A 17310-nucleotide genomic window follows, 5' to 3' on the forward strand; every position below is an offset into this window, starting at 1 on the left:
TGTGGTGGATAGACACTAAGGTTGTCTCCTCATTGTTCATGCTTTGGATAATCCTTCCCTCTTCAGTGTCGGTGAGATCTGTGACTTGCTGCTTTTTGTTTTCAGCTTTATTGGGGTATAATTGACAAATAAATGTGACTTGCTTTTAACCAAAAGATACAGTAAAGGTTATGTATATGATTACATTATGTAAGATTGTAAACCCATCTTGCTAGGAGAGACTCTGTCTCCTTTGCTGGCTTTTAAAAAGCAGGTGGCCACGTGTGAAGGACCATGTGGCAAGAGCTGAGGGTGGCATCTGGCCAACAGCTAGTGAGTAACTGTGGCCTTCATGCTGACAACCTAATAGGAACTGAATTCTGTGATCTTGGAAATGTATCTTTCTCCAATGTAAGACCCTAGAGCAGAGTAGCCAGCTAAACTGTGAGGACTCTGAACCACAGAAACTGTGAGATAATCAATGTGTATTGTTTTATACTAAATTTATGGTAATATTGTTATATAGCAGTAGACATGGATACGGGTAAATACCTAGTAGTAGAATGGTTGGATCATATGGTAGGTGTATGTTTAACTTTTTAAGAAACTATCACATTGTTTTCCTCACTGTTTTTGCAATTTTGTATATCCATCAGCAATGTATAAGAGTTCCAGTTGCACTACAACCTTGCCAACACATAGTGTTTTAATGTTAGTCCTCTAGCAGGAGTGTAGTGGTATATAATTGTGAGTTTAATTTTCATTTCCTTAATGAGTAATGTTGAAATCTTTTCATGTGTCTATTTGTCATTCATGCATCTTCTTTGGTTAAGTATCTTTTCAGTTCTTTCACCCATTTTTAAAATGGGTTGTCTTGTTACCATTGAGTTGTAAGAATTCTTCATGCTTTTTGTGTTGTATTTAAGGAATATTTGCCAGAGTAATATTATAATCTTATGAAAGAATTAATAAAAGAATATCATAAAGCATAAAAAAAACCCCAGAGTCTCTAAACCAGTTCCTGCCTTCAGGGAGCTTATAGTCTAGACATATACTGTCTAATACAGTAGCCACATCTTTCTGTTGGAATTGAGATGTGCTGTAAGTGTAAAACATACACTGGCTCTTGGAGAGTTCCTATGAAAAAAAATATCTGAATACTTTTGATTATATTTTGATATAATATTTTAGATATATTGGGTAAGATATATTATTAAAATTAATTTCATGCATTTCTACTCATTTAAAAGTAATTTATACAAAACTTAGATTTGACTTGAGGTGGTGAAAACAATACAATATATAGATGATGCATTATAGAATTGTACACCTGAAACCTATATAATTTTATTAACCAATGTCACTCCAATAAGTTCAATTTAAAAAGATTAAAAAAACATTTAAAATAATATGATTGGCTTATATTGTAGAATATGATTCAGTGGATTTGGGCCCAAGATTGTACATTTCTAACAAGCTCCCAGGTGATGCTGCTGCTAGTCTGACCACACTTTGAGTAGCAAGGGTCTAGACTAGAGAGACAAGAAAACACACAAGTAATAACAGTACTGGTGTGATAATTGCAATGACTGGGCAAGAAGAAGGTGTTTAGAAGCTTACTTGTTGTTTTCCACTCTGCAAAACAACCTGTGTTCTGTTAAAGCATTTTTGCACAAACAATTCTGTTCCTTTCATATTAATTTATAAAAGATTAGCATGCTGTATTTAACTACATAAGTATATAGGGTGTCCCAAAAATGTATACACACACTTTGAATAATTATAAGGGCATTGTTTATTAAAATACATTTCACTTTTAAAATTGAGCTATCAGCTGTTAAAGTGTGTATACATTTTTTGGGAAACACCCTGTATATTTATCTGAATCATGAGCTTATCTCTGCCTTTATTTAAATGATTGTATACTAGAGATGTATCTATTCTATATACAGACGAATAAGGAACATTATAAAGAAGAGCTGAGGGTGGCATCTGGTGACATTAAAGAAGTATAATATTTTATCATAATGGAAAAATACCCAAAAATAGGTCGCTGAATTAGATTCTCTCAATTGTGAGCAAGACTATTTTAAAAATTATAAGTCAAGATAGGAAATATTTTCTAGATGTTGCACAAACAGACTAACCCAAAGAAATAACATTATTTCTGATAGATGATCTATGGCAGAGATTTTCACCCTTTTTCATCTCATGGCACACATAAACTAATTACTAGATTTCTGTGGCACCCCCCAAAATATCCAAGGATATTTTTTTCATTGATTTTTAGAGAGTGGGGGGAAGAGAGGGGTAGAGGGAGAGGGAGAGAGAGACATAGACGTGAACTCACATCAACTGGCTGCCTCCCGAAAGCACCCTGTGTGCGGGGGGGTGGGGTGGGGGGTGGGGTGGGGCGGGGGTGGGTGGGAGTGAGGGATGGGGGTGGCTACAACCCAGGTACGTGTAGGGAATCGAAACTGCTATCTAACATATGTAGGAGTTAGACCTAATGCCCATGATTGTACTTTGAATTTGGACCAGGTTTTTGCTTTGCTTTATTTTGGTGTTTGTTCTGTTTGTTACAATATTTTATCTAAATAGAAACAAATACCCTCTGAGGGGAAACAATGTCAAGTTTATTAATTAGATTTCTCTTTGAGAATCTATCATGAAATACTATGCTAGCTTATAATTTAGACTCTAATATTGTAAGTGTGCCCATATGCAAAAAATAACTGAAAAGTCTAAGATTTGTGAAAATAAAAATACTGTAAAATTTATATACTAAATATTTTCACTGTTAGAAATGTCCTCTAAGGACCAAAGGAATACCTTAAAATTGACAAAGAATACTTTTCTACTTTGTAAGGATTGTTGGGAAGATTTAAAGAGATAATAAATGTAAAGTGCTTACTTAGCAAGAGGCCTGGCATAAGGAAGATAGTATAAGAAAGTAATGTGAGTTTTGTTTTTTGGTTTCTGGTTGCAGTTCTTTAGTAGTTTGAGAACAAGTTATTTTAAAAGCAATGTTTTATAAAAATAATGTACAATTTTTTGGGACAAAAGATACTAATTATTCCATAATTTTTAAGAAAGCATACTTCACTGGGGTCTCATCAAAGGTCACACACATTCAGAAGTAGGCTGGGTTAGGAGTCTAGAGACCTGGGTTTTAATTCCAGCCCCACTATTTCTTTACTCTTTCACTTGGGTCAATCATTTCAAAAAAGAGTTTTACTTGTTGCTTTCCAGTCTGTGTCAGTTTTATTGAGACTGCAATGGAAATGTATGCAAGATCCAAACTAATGCTTTGCCATCAGGTTTCATTTAGCAAAGTTAATATTTGGTCATCAAATACATAGTCAATAGGAAATATTCTTTTATGAAACAGAGTTTCTATAGTCATTGCATTAATTTAAAAGTACTGTATGAAATGAGTTTGGGACTATTATTAAAAAACAATATTTGCAAAGCTTCAAAATTTGGTTATTGTTTAATGTTCATAAAAGGTATATTAGAAACATATCTGAATAAAAATCTTTCCTTTTCCATATTTACTGATGTTCCTAAAATTTTTACATATGTTTTTCTCACTTAGGTTCTTTCCCCTTCAAACCTATTTATAGAAGTGACAATAATACCTCCCCTTTTTCAAGAGTAAACCACAATAAACATACTAGGATTTATTGGGGTTCAAGAAAGATATAATCACTTCATTTGCTAGTGATAAGGAGGAACTGAAATAATAAAAAGTAGCCCTGAGACCAGAATAACTTTGTTTCCATGATATTCTACTTAAGTAACAATGCAAACAGGTGCCAAGGAGCTGCAACTCTTTGGCTACACTTTGATGTTGTCAATTCACACTTTAGCCTTCATCTCCAATTTCCCCTTCCTCAATGTACACATACACAAATTCTGGAGTGGCAACATACTGAATCCCTCTGGGTTACGCTATTGTCCCTACTGTGTGTGTCATCTTGGCCCAAAATGGGATGGATAGGTATATTATTAACCGTCTTTGCTTGTGTTTAATCTTAGCATTTTGGGATGCAAAGTGCGTGAGAGAGTTAATAGACCTGACATTTAATTCAGGTTTTGCTATCAATCAGCAAGTCACTTTACCTTATAGTCATTCATTCAGTTCATCTTATCTCAGTTAAAAATTCAATCTGCCAGGTTCTGTTCTGGGTGCTGGGGTTACACAGCTCCTATCCTCAAGTTGCTTACCTTGTGAAGGTAGTGATGTTGGAGGTGGTGACGGACAAAAATATATAAGAAAATAAATATGCAGACCTTGTGAGAACTATGAAGGAAAGAAAACAGTAGCATGGTAGAGTGATGGGGTGGGGTGGTATGTTTCTTGATATAGGGCATCTGACGTTTCTCTAGGTAACTGAAAAATGAAGGGGTTGAACTGGATGCCAAGGGCTGTTGCAGTTTGAGGGACATCTACTTCTTTCACTATGTGTCCTAGAAGGTCCACCCATGCACCTATTCTGCAATAAATGCAAATAGGCTTAAATCAAGTGCTGCATCAATTTTATATCGCCTGATTTTGAAATAACCCACACAAGAGGCAATAACTAAACCTTTTGGAGTAGTTGGTGGTCATTAAAGAGCAAAAGCCCTAAGTTAAAAAAAAAGGGGGGGCTGGGGAGCGCAACCTGAGGCGCCAGGTTGTACTCAGACTCATCCCCAGGGCGCAGAGGGAAAACTGACTAAGTCAGCTTGGCGCGCTCGGCGAGCCCCGGGTCCCCTCGGCTCCGAGCGGCGGCGGCGGCCCGACAGCGCCGCGGGGCGCGGAGCGCGGAGCGCGGAGCCCGGAGCGCGGAGCCCGGAGCGCGGAGCCCGGAGCGCGGAGCCCGGAGCGCGGGAGGAGGGGCCGCGGGGGGGGGGGGGGCGGACTGGCCGCGGCCGGAGGCCAGGCAGGATTTCCGCAGGCCGGGGGCGCCGCGTCGCCCGGAAGCGAGGGCTCCCGCAGCAGACGCCTCGGGACTACCTCGGGAGCCTCGCTTCGCCGACTGCAGCTGCGGAAGGAAGAAGCACGTAGCGAAGGATGGCCACGGAGCGCCCTGCCACGTGCCGAGTCCAGGTGGCAGAACACCCCAGGTGGGGAGGGAGACGCCGCGGCTCGGCTCGCCGGGGCTGGCTGGGTGCGCGCTGTGTCCAGGGCTCCCCGGGGGGGGGGACCCCTCGGGATGTCACGGGCTGCGCTGCTGGGCTTGCAGGAAAGACCGTGCCGCGCGTTCTCCACCCTGGCTGCCACCAGGGCTGTGTGCTTTTCCTGCTCCGCGCAGAGCCTTCTTCCTTTCCTGCTGAGAGTGGCACCCCCTTATTTCAGGGCTTCCGCGTGCATGCCAAATCAACTCCGAACCCCTTCTGTTTTGGGCTTGCCTGCCAGCTGATGGTGCTTCTTAAAGTCCCCTTTCTAAAATATTCATTGAAACAATCACACACAGTCACACACACAGCCCCTCATCCCAACCCCCCAAACAAACAAACAAACGAACACACAAAACCCTTGGTGCCTGCATCTTTTTAAACAAATCATGGAATCTATAATTGTCAGTGAGGGAGTTAATCTGCCGCCAGTACCTAGCTACAGAATAACTAATAGCTTAGTGATAACTGGTGGACAGTCTTTATTTGAGGGCGTTTTGCAGATCCTTGGTAGAAATATGTAATTCTGACACAGATGTTCTCAGGTTGGCTTCGCTCCCCCTTTGCTGCTTCTGGTTTTTACTTTTTCTCCCTGTTAACTTTTTCCTCTAATGCTGAGTCCTCAAGCTCTCCCTATTTCCTGGTATATGATTGTCATGTGACAGTTGAAAGTGGTTTTTCACCCTTAAGCCAACCAACAGTGGGGCTTTAGTTACCAGAAAGAAACATAAGTTTTGATTATGGAGACAGACTGGCACTGCTTTAGACCACTTGTGAATGTCTTTGGATGTCAGCATGTTTTCTGGAGGTCCTTGCGCAGCATGGTTGCCCTGACACGGTTGAATGAATTAGGACACTGTGTTAAAGACATGCTTCCAACAAAAGTCATGAAGAATTTGTTGCATGAAAATAATCTGGCACCTGGTACATAAAACATATCTATGTGTAAATTTCTTCTGTCTTTCTATTTATATGATTTTTATCATAATGTTCAATATTTCTATAATTACTCTGTTGGGGAGGGAACATGGTGGTAACAAGTACTAAAAGTGAAGAAATGTTTACAAAAGTTTCTCGGAGATTTTTGCTTTTTTTTTTTTTTTTTTTGACTTTTAGTGTTCATTCATGCAACAAGTATTTATTGTTCTGTGCTAGTCACAGAAGAGATCGTAGCAGCAGTCAGATAAGTTTGCTCTCTGTCATTTTCTTGTTTTCATTTGTGCATGCAATATCATTGATAGCTTCAAGCAGTGTTTCAGCCACTTATTCATTTTAGTAGGGGTGACTTAAGTTAAATTTAAATCCACCTAGCTCGTCATATGTTGCAATATGCTGAAAGGAAAAAAAATGTATCAGAGTGCTGAGATCAGATTGTCTTCTTGTGGAACTCCTGTTCTTTCTTCAGATGCCTCTTGAACTTCATAGGACACATGAGCCTCTGAATAAAGGCATTCATCAGGCAAACTTTGCATTTTGGTAAACTTCTTTTCTATTCAAATAGAAATAGAAGCTCTGATATTTTTTTCTGCATCCCAATCTTGCATGCTCCCTGTATGTTAAGGCAACTTCAGATTCCACTGCTCTGGCTTTTCCAGTAGTGGTGTCTCTTTTCTTTTTCTTTCGTTTGGGATTAAGTTTTAAATTATTGGATTATTGTTTTTTTAACAGCTATATTGATACATAATTCACATACCAAACACTTCACTTGTTTAAAGTTTATAATGAAATGATTTTTAGTATATTCACAGGATTGTGCAACTATCACCATAATCAAAGTTAGAACCTTTTTATCACCTCCAAGAGAATCCTGCATGCCCCAGACCTAAGCAGTCACTAATGTACTTTCTGTTGCTTATTCTGTTTCAGATAAATGGAAACATATAATGTGCCATTTTTGTGACTGGTTTCTTTCACTTAATGTATTTTCCAGGTTCACCCATGTTGTAACATGTTATCAGTATGTCATTCCTGTTATGGTTGAATAATATTTACTGTATGGATATACCACTTTTTGTTTATTCATTCCTCAGTTGATGGGTTGTTTCCACCTTTTGTCTCTATGAATAATGATGCTGTATGAATGCATTCTCAATAGGAAATATTTGGATTATTTAAAAGTATATTCAGTAAAGCCTGGAAATCCCACATTTCCTTTCCTCACTAGAGTCTCTGCTTCCTACCCTGTGCTGCCTGCCAATTCTTCCCTTCTTAGAAGTTATCCATTTGGTTTGTATCCTTGTAATATAATTTAATCTAATAGTATATTTTATCCTTATAATATCATTGTTACCATTTTATATAAAAATGGTATTATTATATTCATGTGGGTAGAATTGTATTTGTTTTTCCGTCACTGTTTTTCACTTAATATTTCTCAGAGATTCTGCCATATCACTCCATGTAGATTTAATTAACTGTTTATGGGCCAAGAGTATTTCACAGTATGAATACCATTATTTATTTGACCACTCAACTATTAGAGTGTATATTTAAGTTTCTGATTTTTTCACTCTTAAAAACATATATCTTTGAGTATTTTTGTGATTTGTTCCTTTAAACTCATTCATGGAAATGGAATCAGGGCCAAAGGTAATGAATGTTTAAAATTTTGATTGTTTGTGACAAATTGCCCTGCAAAAAAAGATGTTTTTAGATTGTCTAATTTTTGTTAGTTTTCAGGAGCTTTTTATTTACATATGTATTTTCTGTATGAATGTATGGATTTTTGGATGTAAACCATTTGTTGTTTTTTATGTATATTATAAAATATTGTTCCCAGTCTAGCACTTTAACTTTGTGATGTCTTTTATATTTTATGCAGTGTAGTGCAGTGTTGAGTGATAGCACCCTTGTCTTGATTCTGCTTTTAATGGGAACGCTTCTAACATTTTGTCATCAAATATGATGTTTGCTGTTTCTGGTAAATAGTCTTTATTAAAGTTAGTAGGGACATTTCCTTCTTTTCCAGCATGTCAAGAGCCTTTTTTTTTTTTAAATTTTTTTAATTAAAATTTTACTTAAAAAGTCAGGAATGACTATTGAATTTTATAATTTTTGTGTATGCATATTTTGAGAGGATCATGGAGTTATAGAGCTTTCCCCTATTCTGTTGGAATAGTGCATTTAACCAATAGATTTCCTGGTACTATCTTCATATTCTTGGAATAAACTCTTTGGTCACATATATTATAAAACAATGGATGTTGGATTAAATTTACCAATATTTTATTTAGAGTTTTTTAAAACCTATTTTCACAAATGAGAGTAGCCTATAGTTTGCTTTTTGGGGGTCTTCTTAAGTTTTAGCTTTTGGGTAGTATTGGCTTCCTAAAATGAGATGTGAATATTCTGTGGCTTCTATTGTTAGAACCATTTATAAAAACAAAGGGTCATCTTTCTTTAAGGTCCTGACAAAACTTAAAACATTTTCTGGGCCTTATTACCGGGATTATCTCTGACCACATTTTCTATTTCTTTTTTCTCTTCTTTTATTTCTCTTCTTTCAATTATTTTTTATAAATTCTTTTTTTTTAAAAAAAGTTTTAACTGATTTTTTAGAAAGAGAGGAAGGGAGAGGGAGAGGGAGAGGAATGCCGATGTGAGAGTGCAACATCAGTAGGCTCTCTCCTGCACGCCCCCCACTGGGCATTGAGCCTGCAACCCTTTACTGAGAATTTAACTGGCAACCTCTGGGTGCATGGGGTGACACCCAACTAGCAGCAAGGGCTCTCTTCTGTCAATTTTTAGAAATATGTGTTTCCCTAGAAAAATCACCCCTTTTTGTAGATTAAACCTTTTAAAAATCTATTTTCAGTCTATGGTTGTCTCTTATTTCTAATATTTATTTTATATGATAAGACTCAGATAAGTTTTTTCTATATTATTGTTTTTAATCAAAGAAAACTGTATTTTTTATTTTATTTTATTTATTTTTTACTAAGTCTGCTGTTTTTCTCCTAGTTCACTGAATTCTCCTTTTATCTTTTTGCTGTTGCTAATCCTTACCCGAGGATATATTTTCCATTGATTTTTTTTTTTTCAGGGAGAGTAGAACGGAGGGAGGGAGGGAGGAAGGAAGACATAGATAAAGTGAGTGAGAGAGAAACATGGATGTGAAAGAGACACATTGGTTGGTTGCCTCCCACATGTGCCCTATCCAGGGCCAGGGTTGGACCTGCAACCCAGGTATGTGGTCTTGACTGGGAATGGAACCGGGGACCCTTCAGTGTTCACGCCAATGTTCTAACTACTGAACAGTACTGGCAAGGGCTCTCCTTTTATCTTTTAATTCATTATTTCTAATTTCTTTATTGCTTTTTTGCTAGCTTTCCAGGATATAGGCATACTTTAATTATGTTAATTTTTCTTGTTTTCTTAAATTCATTGAAGGCTAGAAAATTTTCTCTGATACCATTATAGCTGCATCTCATAAGTTTTAATATGCAAATCCCTCATTTTTGTTATTTTTCTAAATTATAATTTTGGCTTTAATTTCTACTTTCCCTCATCTTTCCCTTCTATCTCACTGATTTGTTTCTCAACTCTTTATTCTAACTATTCAGCCCATCTACTACTTTTTGTTGTGGTTGTTAATTCTCACCTGAAGATATTTTTTCCATTGATTTTTAGAGAGAGTGGAAAAGAGGGAGGGAGGGAAGAAGAGGGGGGAGAGAGAGAAACATCAATGTGAGAGAGAGACATCGATTGGTTGCCTCCCACATGAGCCTTGACTGGGGCCAGGGATGGAACCTGCCACCCAGGCTCATTTCCTTGACCGGAAATAGAACCCACAACCCTTTGGTGTGTGGGCTGAGGCTCCAACCACTGAGCACTCCAGCCAGGGCAGCCCATCTACTGTTTTTATTTTTGTCATATGATTTTATTTTCCAAGATCTCTAATATAATTATTGTTTCATTTTTACATTTGAATATTTGATCTAGGGGGAATTTGTTGTGATGGAAGGAGCAAAGTAGGGATTAAAATTCCCTCTCCTCTCCCAATGGCAATTATCCGTACTTTGAAGTGCCATTTTTAACATGTTAAATTCTCAAATATGACTTATAATTATTGCATGCTTATAAAATCCTCATAAAGTGAGAGATAGAACAACTCATATTAAAATTAAGATTTTAAGGGAGGAAAAACTTTTCCTTTACTCTCTTAGGTTTAGGAAGTGGTGCCTGTGAATTAAACTGACAAAAGATAGATTAACAGAAGAAAAGGTTTATTTCACATGCACCTGGGGGCTTCCAGGAAAGAAGTGGTTAGTGCTGGGAGATTATATACTATTTTAACAAAGGATGATAAATTGTAAGAAGTGACTAGACAAAAAGAAGGGGTTCGGGCTTCTGGGGATGGTAAGTTGTGGGCAGGTGACTGTATGGGGGAAACTAATGGAAGATGATAAGGCTATTTTAGTGAGGCTTTGTTTGTGCAGACTTGTCAGTGAGGCCTCCTGTGCTGCATCTTCATCTCTTGTCATGGGAGAGGGAATGAGACAACTTCAGAAGGGGAAATTTATGCCCTGCTTTTAGGTAGATAGAGGGAGGATAAAGAGATCCTCCTATGTTTGCAGTTTCTTAATTGACTTCAGCTCAAAATAATCCTCATGGCAAATGATGTATTTTGGAGTGGCATGTTGATTTCCTTCACCATAAAAAATACTTATTCACAACCGAGTATTCTTAAATTAGTATTAAAAATTCATATTTTCTGTAATGCCGTTACTGGGTATCCTGATGCTGAAGAGAAAACGGAAGCCCAGACAGTATAGGAGACTTGCCTGAGGTCATAATGACATACTAAAGATACGTGCCATGTCTCCTGAAATTTTAATTCATGCTTCTTTGTAGCTAGCCATTTGGTCACCCGAGGGTCCTTGGGAGAATCAGTCCTTGTATTGAAATCCATTTCATTCACTGCAGTCACAATTTTGTCCCTCAAGTTCTGTTACTAAAGCTGCTGTTAAGAAAGATCTTAAGTCCAAAGAGCACTCAGACCACCAGATTCAGCAACTTGTATAGTGATAATCTGACCATTTCTGCCTTTAACAATGTGATCCTTGTAGGAGTTCTTATTTTCAGATTGAACACGCTCACTGTACCCTTTTTTGGAGGAATACTTTAAGTCACTACATGTGAAGAGATGGAGTCTTGCTGGTGACTAGCCCAGTGTGGTGAAGATACAGCTACTCCCCCAATTATAGCCATACTGCTTCATTATTAGAGGATTAGAAAAACATTGCACACATCAGTTCTTCCCATTCTTAGAGAAAAATACTTTCCTTGTTTCCTTTTATAGCTTCTGCATTTGAATTTCAAAGGCAGGAATGCTGTATGGTAAGCCTCTTGGTGATGGAGTGTTTATAGTAAGGCATGAACAGGCTGCCTTCCTGGGGTAGTCTGGGAAAATAATGCCAAACTTAACAACTCAAAATCATTCATTAAAACATGGTTTAAGAGACTAATTCTAACAGTGCTGTTAGTACTTCATCTTGTTTGTGCTTGTAGGTCTTACCAGAGCAAATTAATAAGGATTCAAGTTCAGCAGAACTTGAATTTTGTCCGTATGTGATTTTCTCAGGCAGAAATAACAGCTGCTATTGAGGCTAGTGGAGTCATGTAAGCCAGAAAACCTTTCCTCTTTCCCACGCCTAATTGGTCACTGATTCCTATGGATTCGACTTTCTTAAAATTAATTTAATTTTCACCCTTCTCTATCTCCACCACCGAGCGCCCTCAGCATTTCTCTCTAGGTTTACCACAGTGGCCTCCCATTGGACTTCTTTGCTTCTGCCTTGCCTTCCCATGACCTATCTTCCGCACACTTCCCAGTGAGCTTTGTCAACTGTGAAACTGATACCACTTCATTCTTAAACATCTGTTCACATCCATTTTCTGTGTGTTAAAAGCTAGGTTCCTCAACGTGGCATATAGGGCCAGTTAAGATCTGGGGCTTGATTACCACCACCCTCCTCTCCGACTTTTCTCTTTCGATGTATTTGAAACCCAAATTATAATTTTCTGAATGCCGCATGCTGGGCCTTTTAATTCCACTTGCCTAGAATACTTCACAACATCTCGCTTGTCTGATGCCATCCTTTACACCTCATTTTAGCTGCTGCCTCTTTGGGAGGCTTCCCTAGCTTACTCCCCGCAGTTCTGGATCTAGCTTCACCCTCATTCTCACCAAGTAGGGGCCAAATAGCTTCTCTCTGCTCCCGTAGAACTGCCTTTGTCTGGCCTATCACTTCATTGTCATGCTGTGTTGTACTTTTTAGCTTACCTATCTTCCTCTTCTGACACTTTTATATTCCTAGAGGCCAGCTATTATTTTTATTTTTATTTTTTTAAATATATATCTTTATTGATTTCAGAGAGAGGAAGGGAGAGGGAGAGAGAGAGAAACATCAATGATGAGAGTCACTGATCGGCTGCCTCCCGCATGCCCCCCACTGGGGATCGAGCCCGCAACCCGGGCACGTGCCCTGACCGGGAATCGAACCGCAGTCTCCTGGATCCTAGGTCGATGCTCAACCACTGAGCCACACCCAGAGGCCAACTATTATTAATCTCCTTTTTAAGTAGAGCATAAGTAAATGCTTATTAAAAAACATTACTTTGAAATAATTTAAGACTTACAGAAAAGTCAAATATATTAAAAAAATTACTGTATACTCTTCCCCCAGATATTCCAAATACATTATTCCATATTTGCTTTATTGTTTTCTCTCTCTTTTTATGTTATATTTTTCTAAACAGTTTGCGATTAAGTTGAAAGCATGATGCCTCTTTAACCTTACATGCTAGAGTGTGTTTTCCAGAAACGGGAACATTTTCTGACAGAACCAGAATACAATCATCAAAATCAGGAAATTAGCATTGATACAACATTACCTATCGGCAGACCTCAAGTGCTACCAGTTATCCCACTAATGTCCTTTATAGCAAAAAATAGTAATATATATTTTTTCTTGGTCAGGGTTCAATCGAGGACACATGTTGCATTTAGTGTTTTTAAAAATATATCTTTTATTTTCGGGTGCAGGCAGTTCCTCAGTCTTTCTTTGAATTTCATGACCAGTTATTTTATTGAATATCCCTGAATTTGGGTTGCAGGAAAAACTTGTGAAAATCTTTGAAATGGACCAAAGATTATGGGGTGTCTCCAAGGAGAAACCAGGATGTTGCCTGGCATACCTGTCTTTCAGGTTATCTGATTTCTGTGTGGCTCTGAGCCTTTCATTATCATCAAGCGCTTTTATAGACTGTAGATCATAGAAAATTGATAGCTCCCTGGCCAGTTTCGCTCAGTGGTTAGAGCATCAACCTGTGGACCAAAGGGTCTTGGGTTCGATTCCTTGTCAAGGGCATGTACCTCGGCTGCAGGTTTGATTCCTGGCCCCAGTTGGGGCGTGAGGCAACCAATCGATGTGTTTCTCTCACTTCGATGTTTCTCTCTCTCTCCCTCCCTTCCATTCTTTCTAGAAATCAATGAAAAAAATGTCGTTGGGTGAGGATTTAAAATAAGAAAACTGATAGCAATGCAAATGAGTCTTGTCCATAGAAACTGCAAATTATGCCTGGTGCAATGCAGTGATTGTTGCTATTAACCAATTTTAGTAGTTTTTGTGTTTACTTATAAATTCATTTCAACATTCCTTATTTGGTTATATGAGTAGTACTTTGGATTCTCCTTCTAACAGGTTATAATATTTTACTGGTTTTGTCATTAGTTAATGAGATAAAAAATTTTTAACACATGTTTATTTTATACCTGTGTAATTGTCATGATTATACTTAAAATTTTTTTTTCTTTAACAGAGTTTATCTAATATTTCTTCATAATTAGATTCACTTTATCCGTTTTGGTAAGAACACTACAAAAAAGTAATTTTGTTTTCTCAGTACATCATACCAGGAGGCACATGATGTCTATTTGCCCCAGTACCAATGCTGTTAACTGGGGTCACTTGGTTAAGGAGACATCTGCCTGGTTTTTCCACTGTAAAGTTACTATTTTTTTCTGTAATTAGTAAGTATCTTTTGGTGAAATACTTTAAGGATATGTTAATATTCTGTTTCATATGAAACTTTCAATTTACTGGTTATCATCCATTGATGATCCTTGGCTGAATCAATTATTACTACTATGATGGTCACCAAATGATGATTTTCTAGTTTTTTTTCAAATTATTTGTCATTCTAGTGTAAGGAAGTGTTTTTCCTTTTCTTCCAGTTATTTATGTTAGCATGGACACATCTATTTCTCTTTCATTCTGTGGGCTATAATATGTTACCTTTATTAATATGTTGATGATGGAATTGTTTCAGATCTGGGCAGTGGGATCCTCTGTATGGGCTCCTGTGTCCTGGCATGTTACGGTCGTTGTTTCAGCACTTCCTTACTTTCTGGCACATCAAGATGTGCCAGGTTTGCATCTACAAAAGAACATCCAAACTTAGAGAAAAGTTTAATAAGAGTTTACTTAACCTTTGAAATATTTTGTGTGCTTAGCTATACTCTTATGCCACTTAGGAGGTTACAATATTTTTTATTCCTGGGGTTTTTAAGGAAGTATGTCAGTAAAAGTTTTTGCTTTTTTATTTTTTAGGGCAAATTAATGATGGTAGGTATATAAAACATGTTTGAATGTGTGTATATTATGGATTTTTCTATTATGTGGATATTCTGACATATTCTACTCTTGTTTTCAGATTGCTGAAGCTAAAGGAAATGTTTAACTCTAAGTTTGGATCCATTCCCAAGTTTTATGTTCGAGCACCAGGAAGGGTCAACATAATAGGTATTTCAAAAGTTTCTTCTTTAATTTTTTCCCTCCTTTGGTAAGATCCAAATTTTTGTTAATACATTATTTTCTTATTTTTTCCCCCCAGGAGAACTGAAAAAATAGAATATTTCCCATGTATCTTAGTTTTTGCATAAGGAACCACACTATACTTTCATCTTTCCCAGTCAATGTTATTAATGTTAATTTTGCCCATTCACGTAAAAAAAATTATAAATTTGTTGAAACTAGTTATTAGTATTGTTTCATGAAAGATGAAATTATTTTTTTGTGCTACAGGTTAAATTTTTAGACTGTGGTGAGTAATTTTGATGATTTTACATTTACTCATTAGAAGTAAATACTTGGAAACCCTATAATTCCTCACTTTTAATAGTGTGGTGACCTGAAGAATGATTCATTTAAAAAATGTTTTTTATAAGAGTTTATTGAGCCAAGCTGACAACATGTACCAGGGAGCAAGGTCACAGATGCTCTGGAGAGGAAGTTTTGCAGTTTCTTTTATGTATTTGAGATTAAGGAGGGAAAATAAGAAAGATTACATGAAGGTGAGAGAAAGCAATTCAGGGATTGGAGTACAGGATAGTTAAACTCACGCTTTAGAAGGAGGGTCCTGAAAGGGGGCATTTCAAAGGTGTCTTAACCTAGATGCACAGAAACAAAGGACAGGGCTCACTTTAGCCAAAGATAAGCCTTTTACCAAAGAAGTTATATACTTGGGACATGACTAACAACCATAGCCTGCTCAGTTAGGAATTTACAATCTGATCACCCAGTGAGGTTACTGTTCAGAGAAGCCCTTTTTCTGTCTACAACAGGAAACCTGGGCAGCTCCCTGTCCAGTTAGTCATATTTAAATACTGTGGCATCATATCCATGTCACCAATATTTCTTGAGCACCTAACATGTGCCAGGATGCCATAATGTGCAAAACTGGAACAGTGGCAGTCTTCATGTGATAATGATTCTGTGGAATCTGAGAAAACGTCAGGACTCAAAGGAGGATTGAAAAGAAAACTTTTTAAAATGAAAAATGTAAACATACAAAAAAAAAGTTGGAATAATATAATAAACTCCCATGTACCCAGTGGCTTCAATTATCATCAACCCAGGCAACCTTATTTTATTTTGAAGCAAATAACGGAGGATTTAAAAAATACAGGATGCTTGCGTATGGTTCAGGGGGAGGGGGATGGGGTAAATCCAGCGGAGAGACTGAAGACATCTGAGAAGCAAGTAACTGATGGGGCGGAATTCCCTAGAAGGCAAGAGGACTGGCATCTAGAGCATGGAAACAGAGCCTCTTTGGCTTTTTAACAGAAGGCAAGGAAGAAAGGATGCAGGTGGATGTAGGTAAACGTATAATTTTTGCATAGAAGGTTGAGGGAGTTCTTATAGGGGAGAGATGGAGGGGTTGTAAGTTTAGGAGAAGCCAGAAAATTTGAAATAGCCTTGTGAAGGAAGATGGGAGAGGGAAATGACTGGAAAAACTAAAGGTTGGCTGGGTAACACTGAGGTCTGATTAGACCTGGAGACCAAAGATTGTAGCAATACCAGTCTGCAGAGTTTTCATTGTTTCCTTGTCAGCTAGTCTAAGTTGCTTGTATTTGATTTAGGTTTGGGGTTTTGTTTTGGGTGGCAGCTGTAAGAGACGGTGGCATCTGGAATCTGTGCTGGGTAGAAAAAGAAAGAAAGGTAGTAGGGAATTTACAGGGCAGAGAGGGCGAAGAACTGAGTCTGGGAAAAGGCAAGTGGGATAAACTGAGTAATAGAAATAGCAGGATGGGAAGTTTTAGTAAAGAATATGATTCTTGAAACTAAAATTTCATAGGTGGAAAAGTTTCAGGTGATAAGAAGGTCTGTGGTCGTTACTAGAATTGTCAGTCCATGGAAGTAAGTAGATGACTGAAGCAGGGAAGAGGTCAAGTTCTCTGGAGGTCAAGGGATTAAGGAGCTGGGGCCTTGGGCTGGGTTATTTACCTGGGTGTTGTCCAGGTTATTGCAGGATTGGGATGGAGAGGGGCTGGAACGAGGTGCTAAGGTCTTCACTGAAGAACCGAGTGTCTGAGAGAGTCATAGATGAGAGTGATGAGGAGGAGAGACTGTGGCTGAGCCTCCAAAGAACAGGGGGGCAGAAAGAAGGCCTAGACACAGCAGAGAGGGAGAACAACAACTCGTGCTTTCAGGGGGACTGAAAAGAAGCAATAGCCTCAGATCAGAGCCAAGCTTTGCTTAGTTTTGTGGGTAAGGTTTCCAGACTAAGGATTTTCCTGATAAGTAATTCTTATTCTATTAAATTTACTGAATATTTTCTGATTTAAAAAGGGAGGGGTATTATGCTCTAATGTAGTTAATTTAG

At 38.0% G+C, this 17310-nt stretch overlaps 1 protein-coding gene across 8 annotated transcripts in view; it reads left to right on the top strand.

The window, feature by feature from the left end:
- GALK2 (galactokinase 2) overlaps positions 1-17310 on the top strand; it is a 123529-nt gene that overhangs the window by 2776 nt on the left and 103443 nt on the right. For 4 of the 8 annotated variants that reach the window (XM_081139036.1, XM_081139040.1, XM_081139035.1 and 1 more), the window contains one exon: positions 14860-14948. In XM_081139036.1, coding sequence (XP_080995162.1) covers positions 14879-14948 — 70 coding nt within the window. In that variant the 5' untranslated portion in view covers positions 14860-14878. Of the gene's footprint in view, positions 1-4877; positions 5092-14859; positions 14949-17310 lie in introns of those variants that run through there. The other 4 variants (XM_081139041.1, XM_081139034.1, XM_081139038.1 and 1 more) reach the window with 3 other exon arrangements.

This window comes from Miniopterus schreibersii (assembly GCF_964146895.1).
Source record: "Miniopterus schreibersii genome assembly, chromosome: 1".
Lineage (NCBI taxonomy): Eukaryota > Metazoa > Chordata > Mammalia > Chiroptera > Miniopteridae > Miniopterus > Miniopterus schreibersii.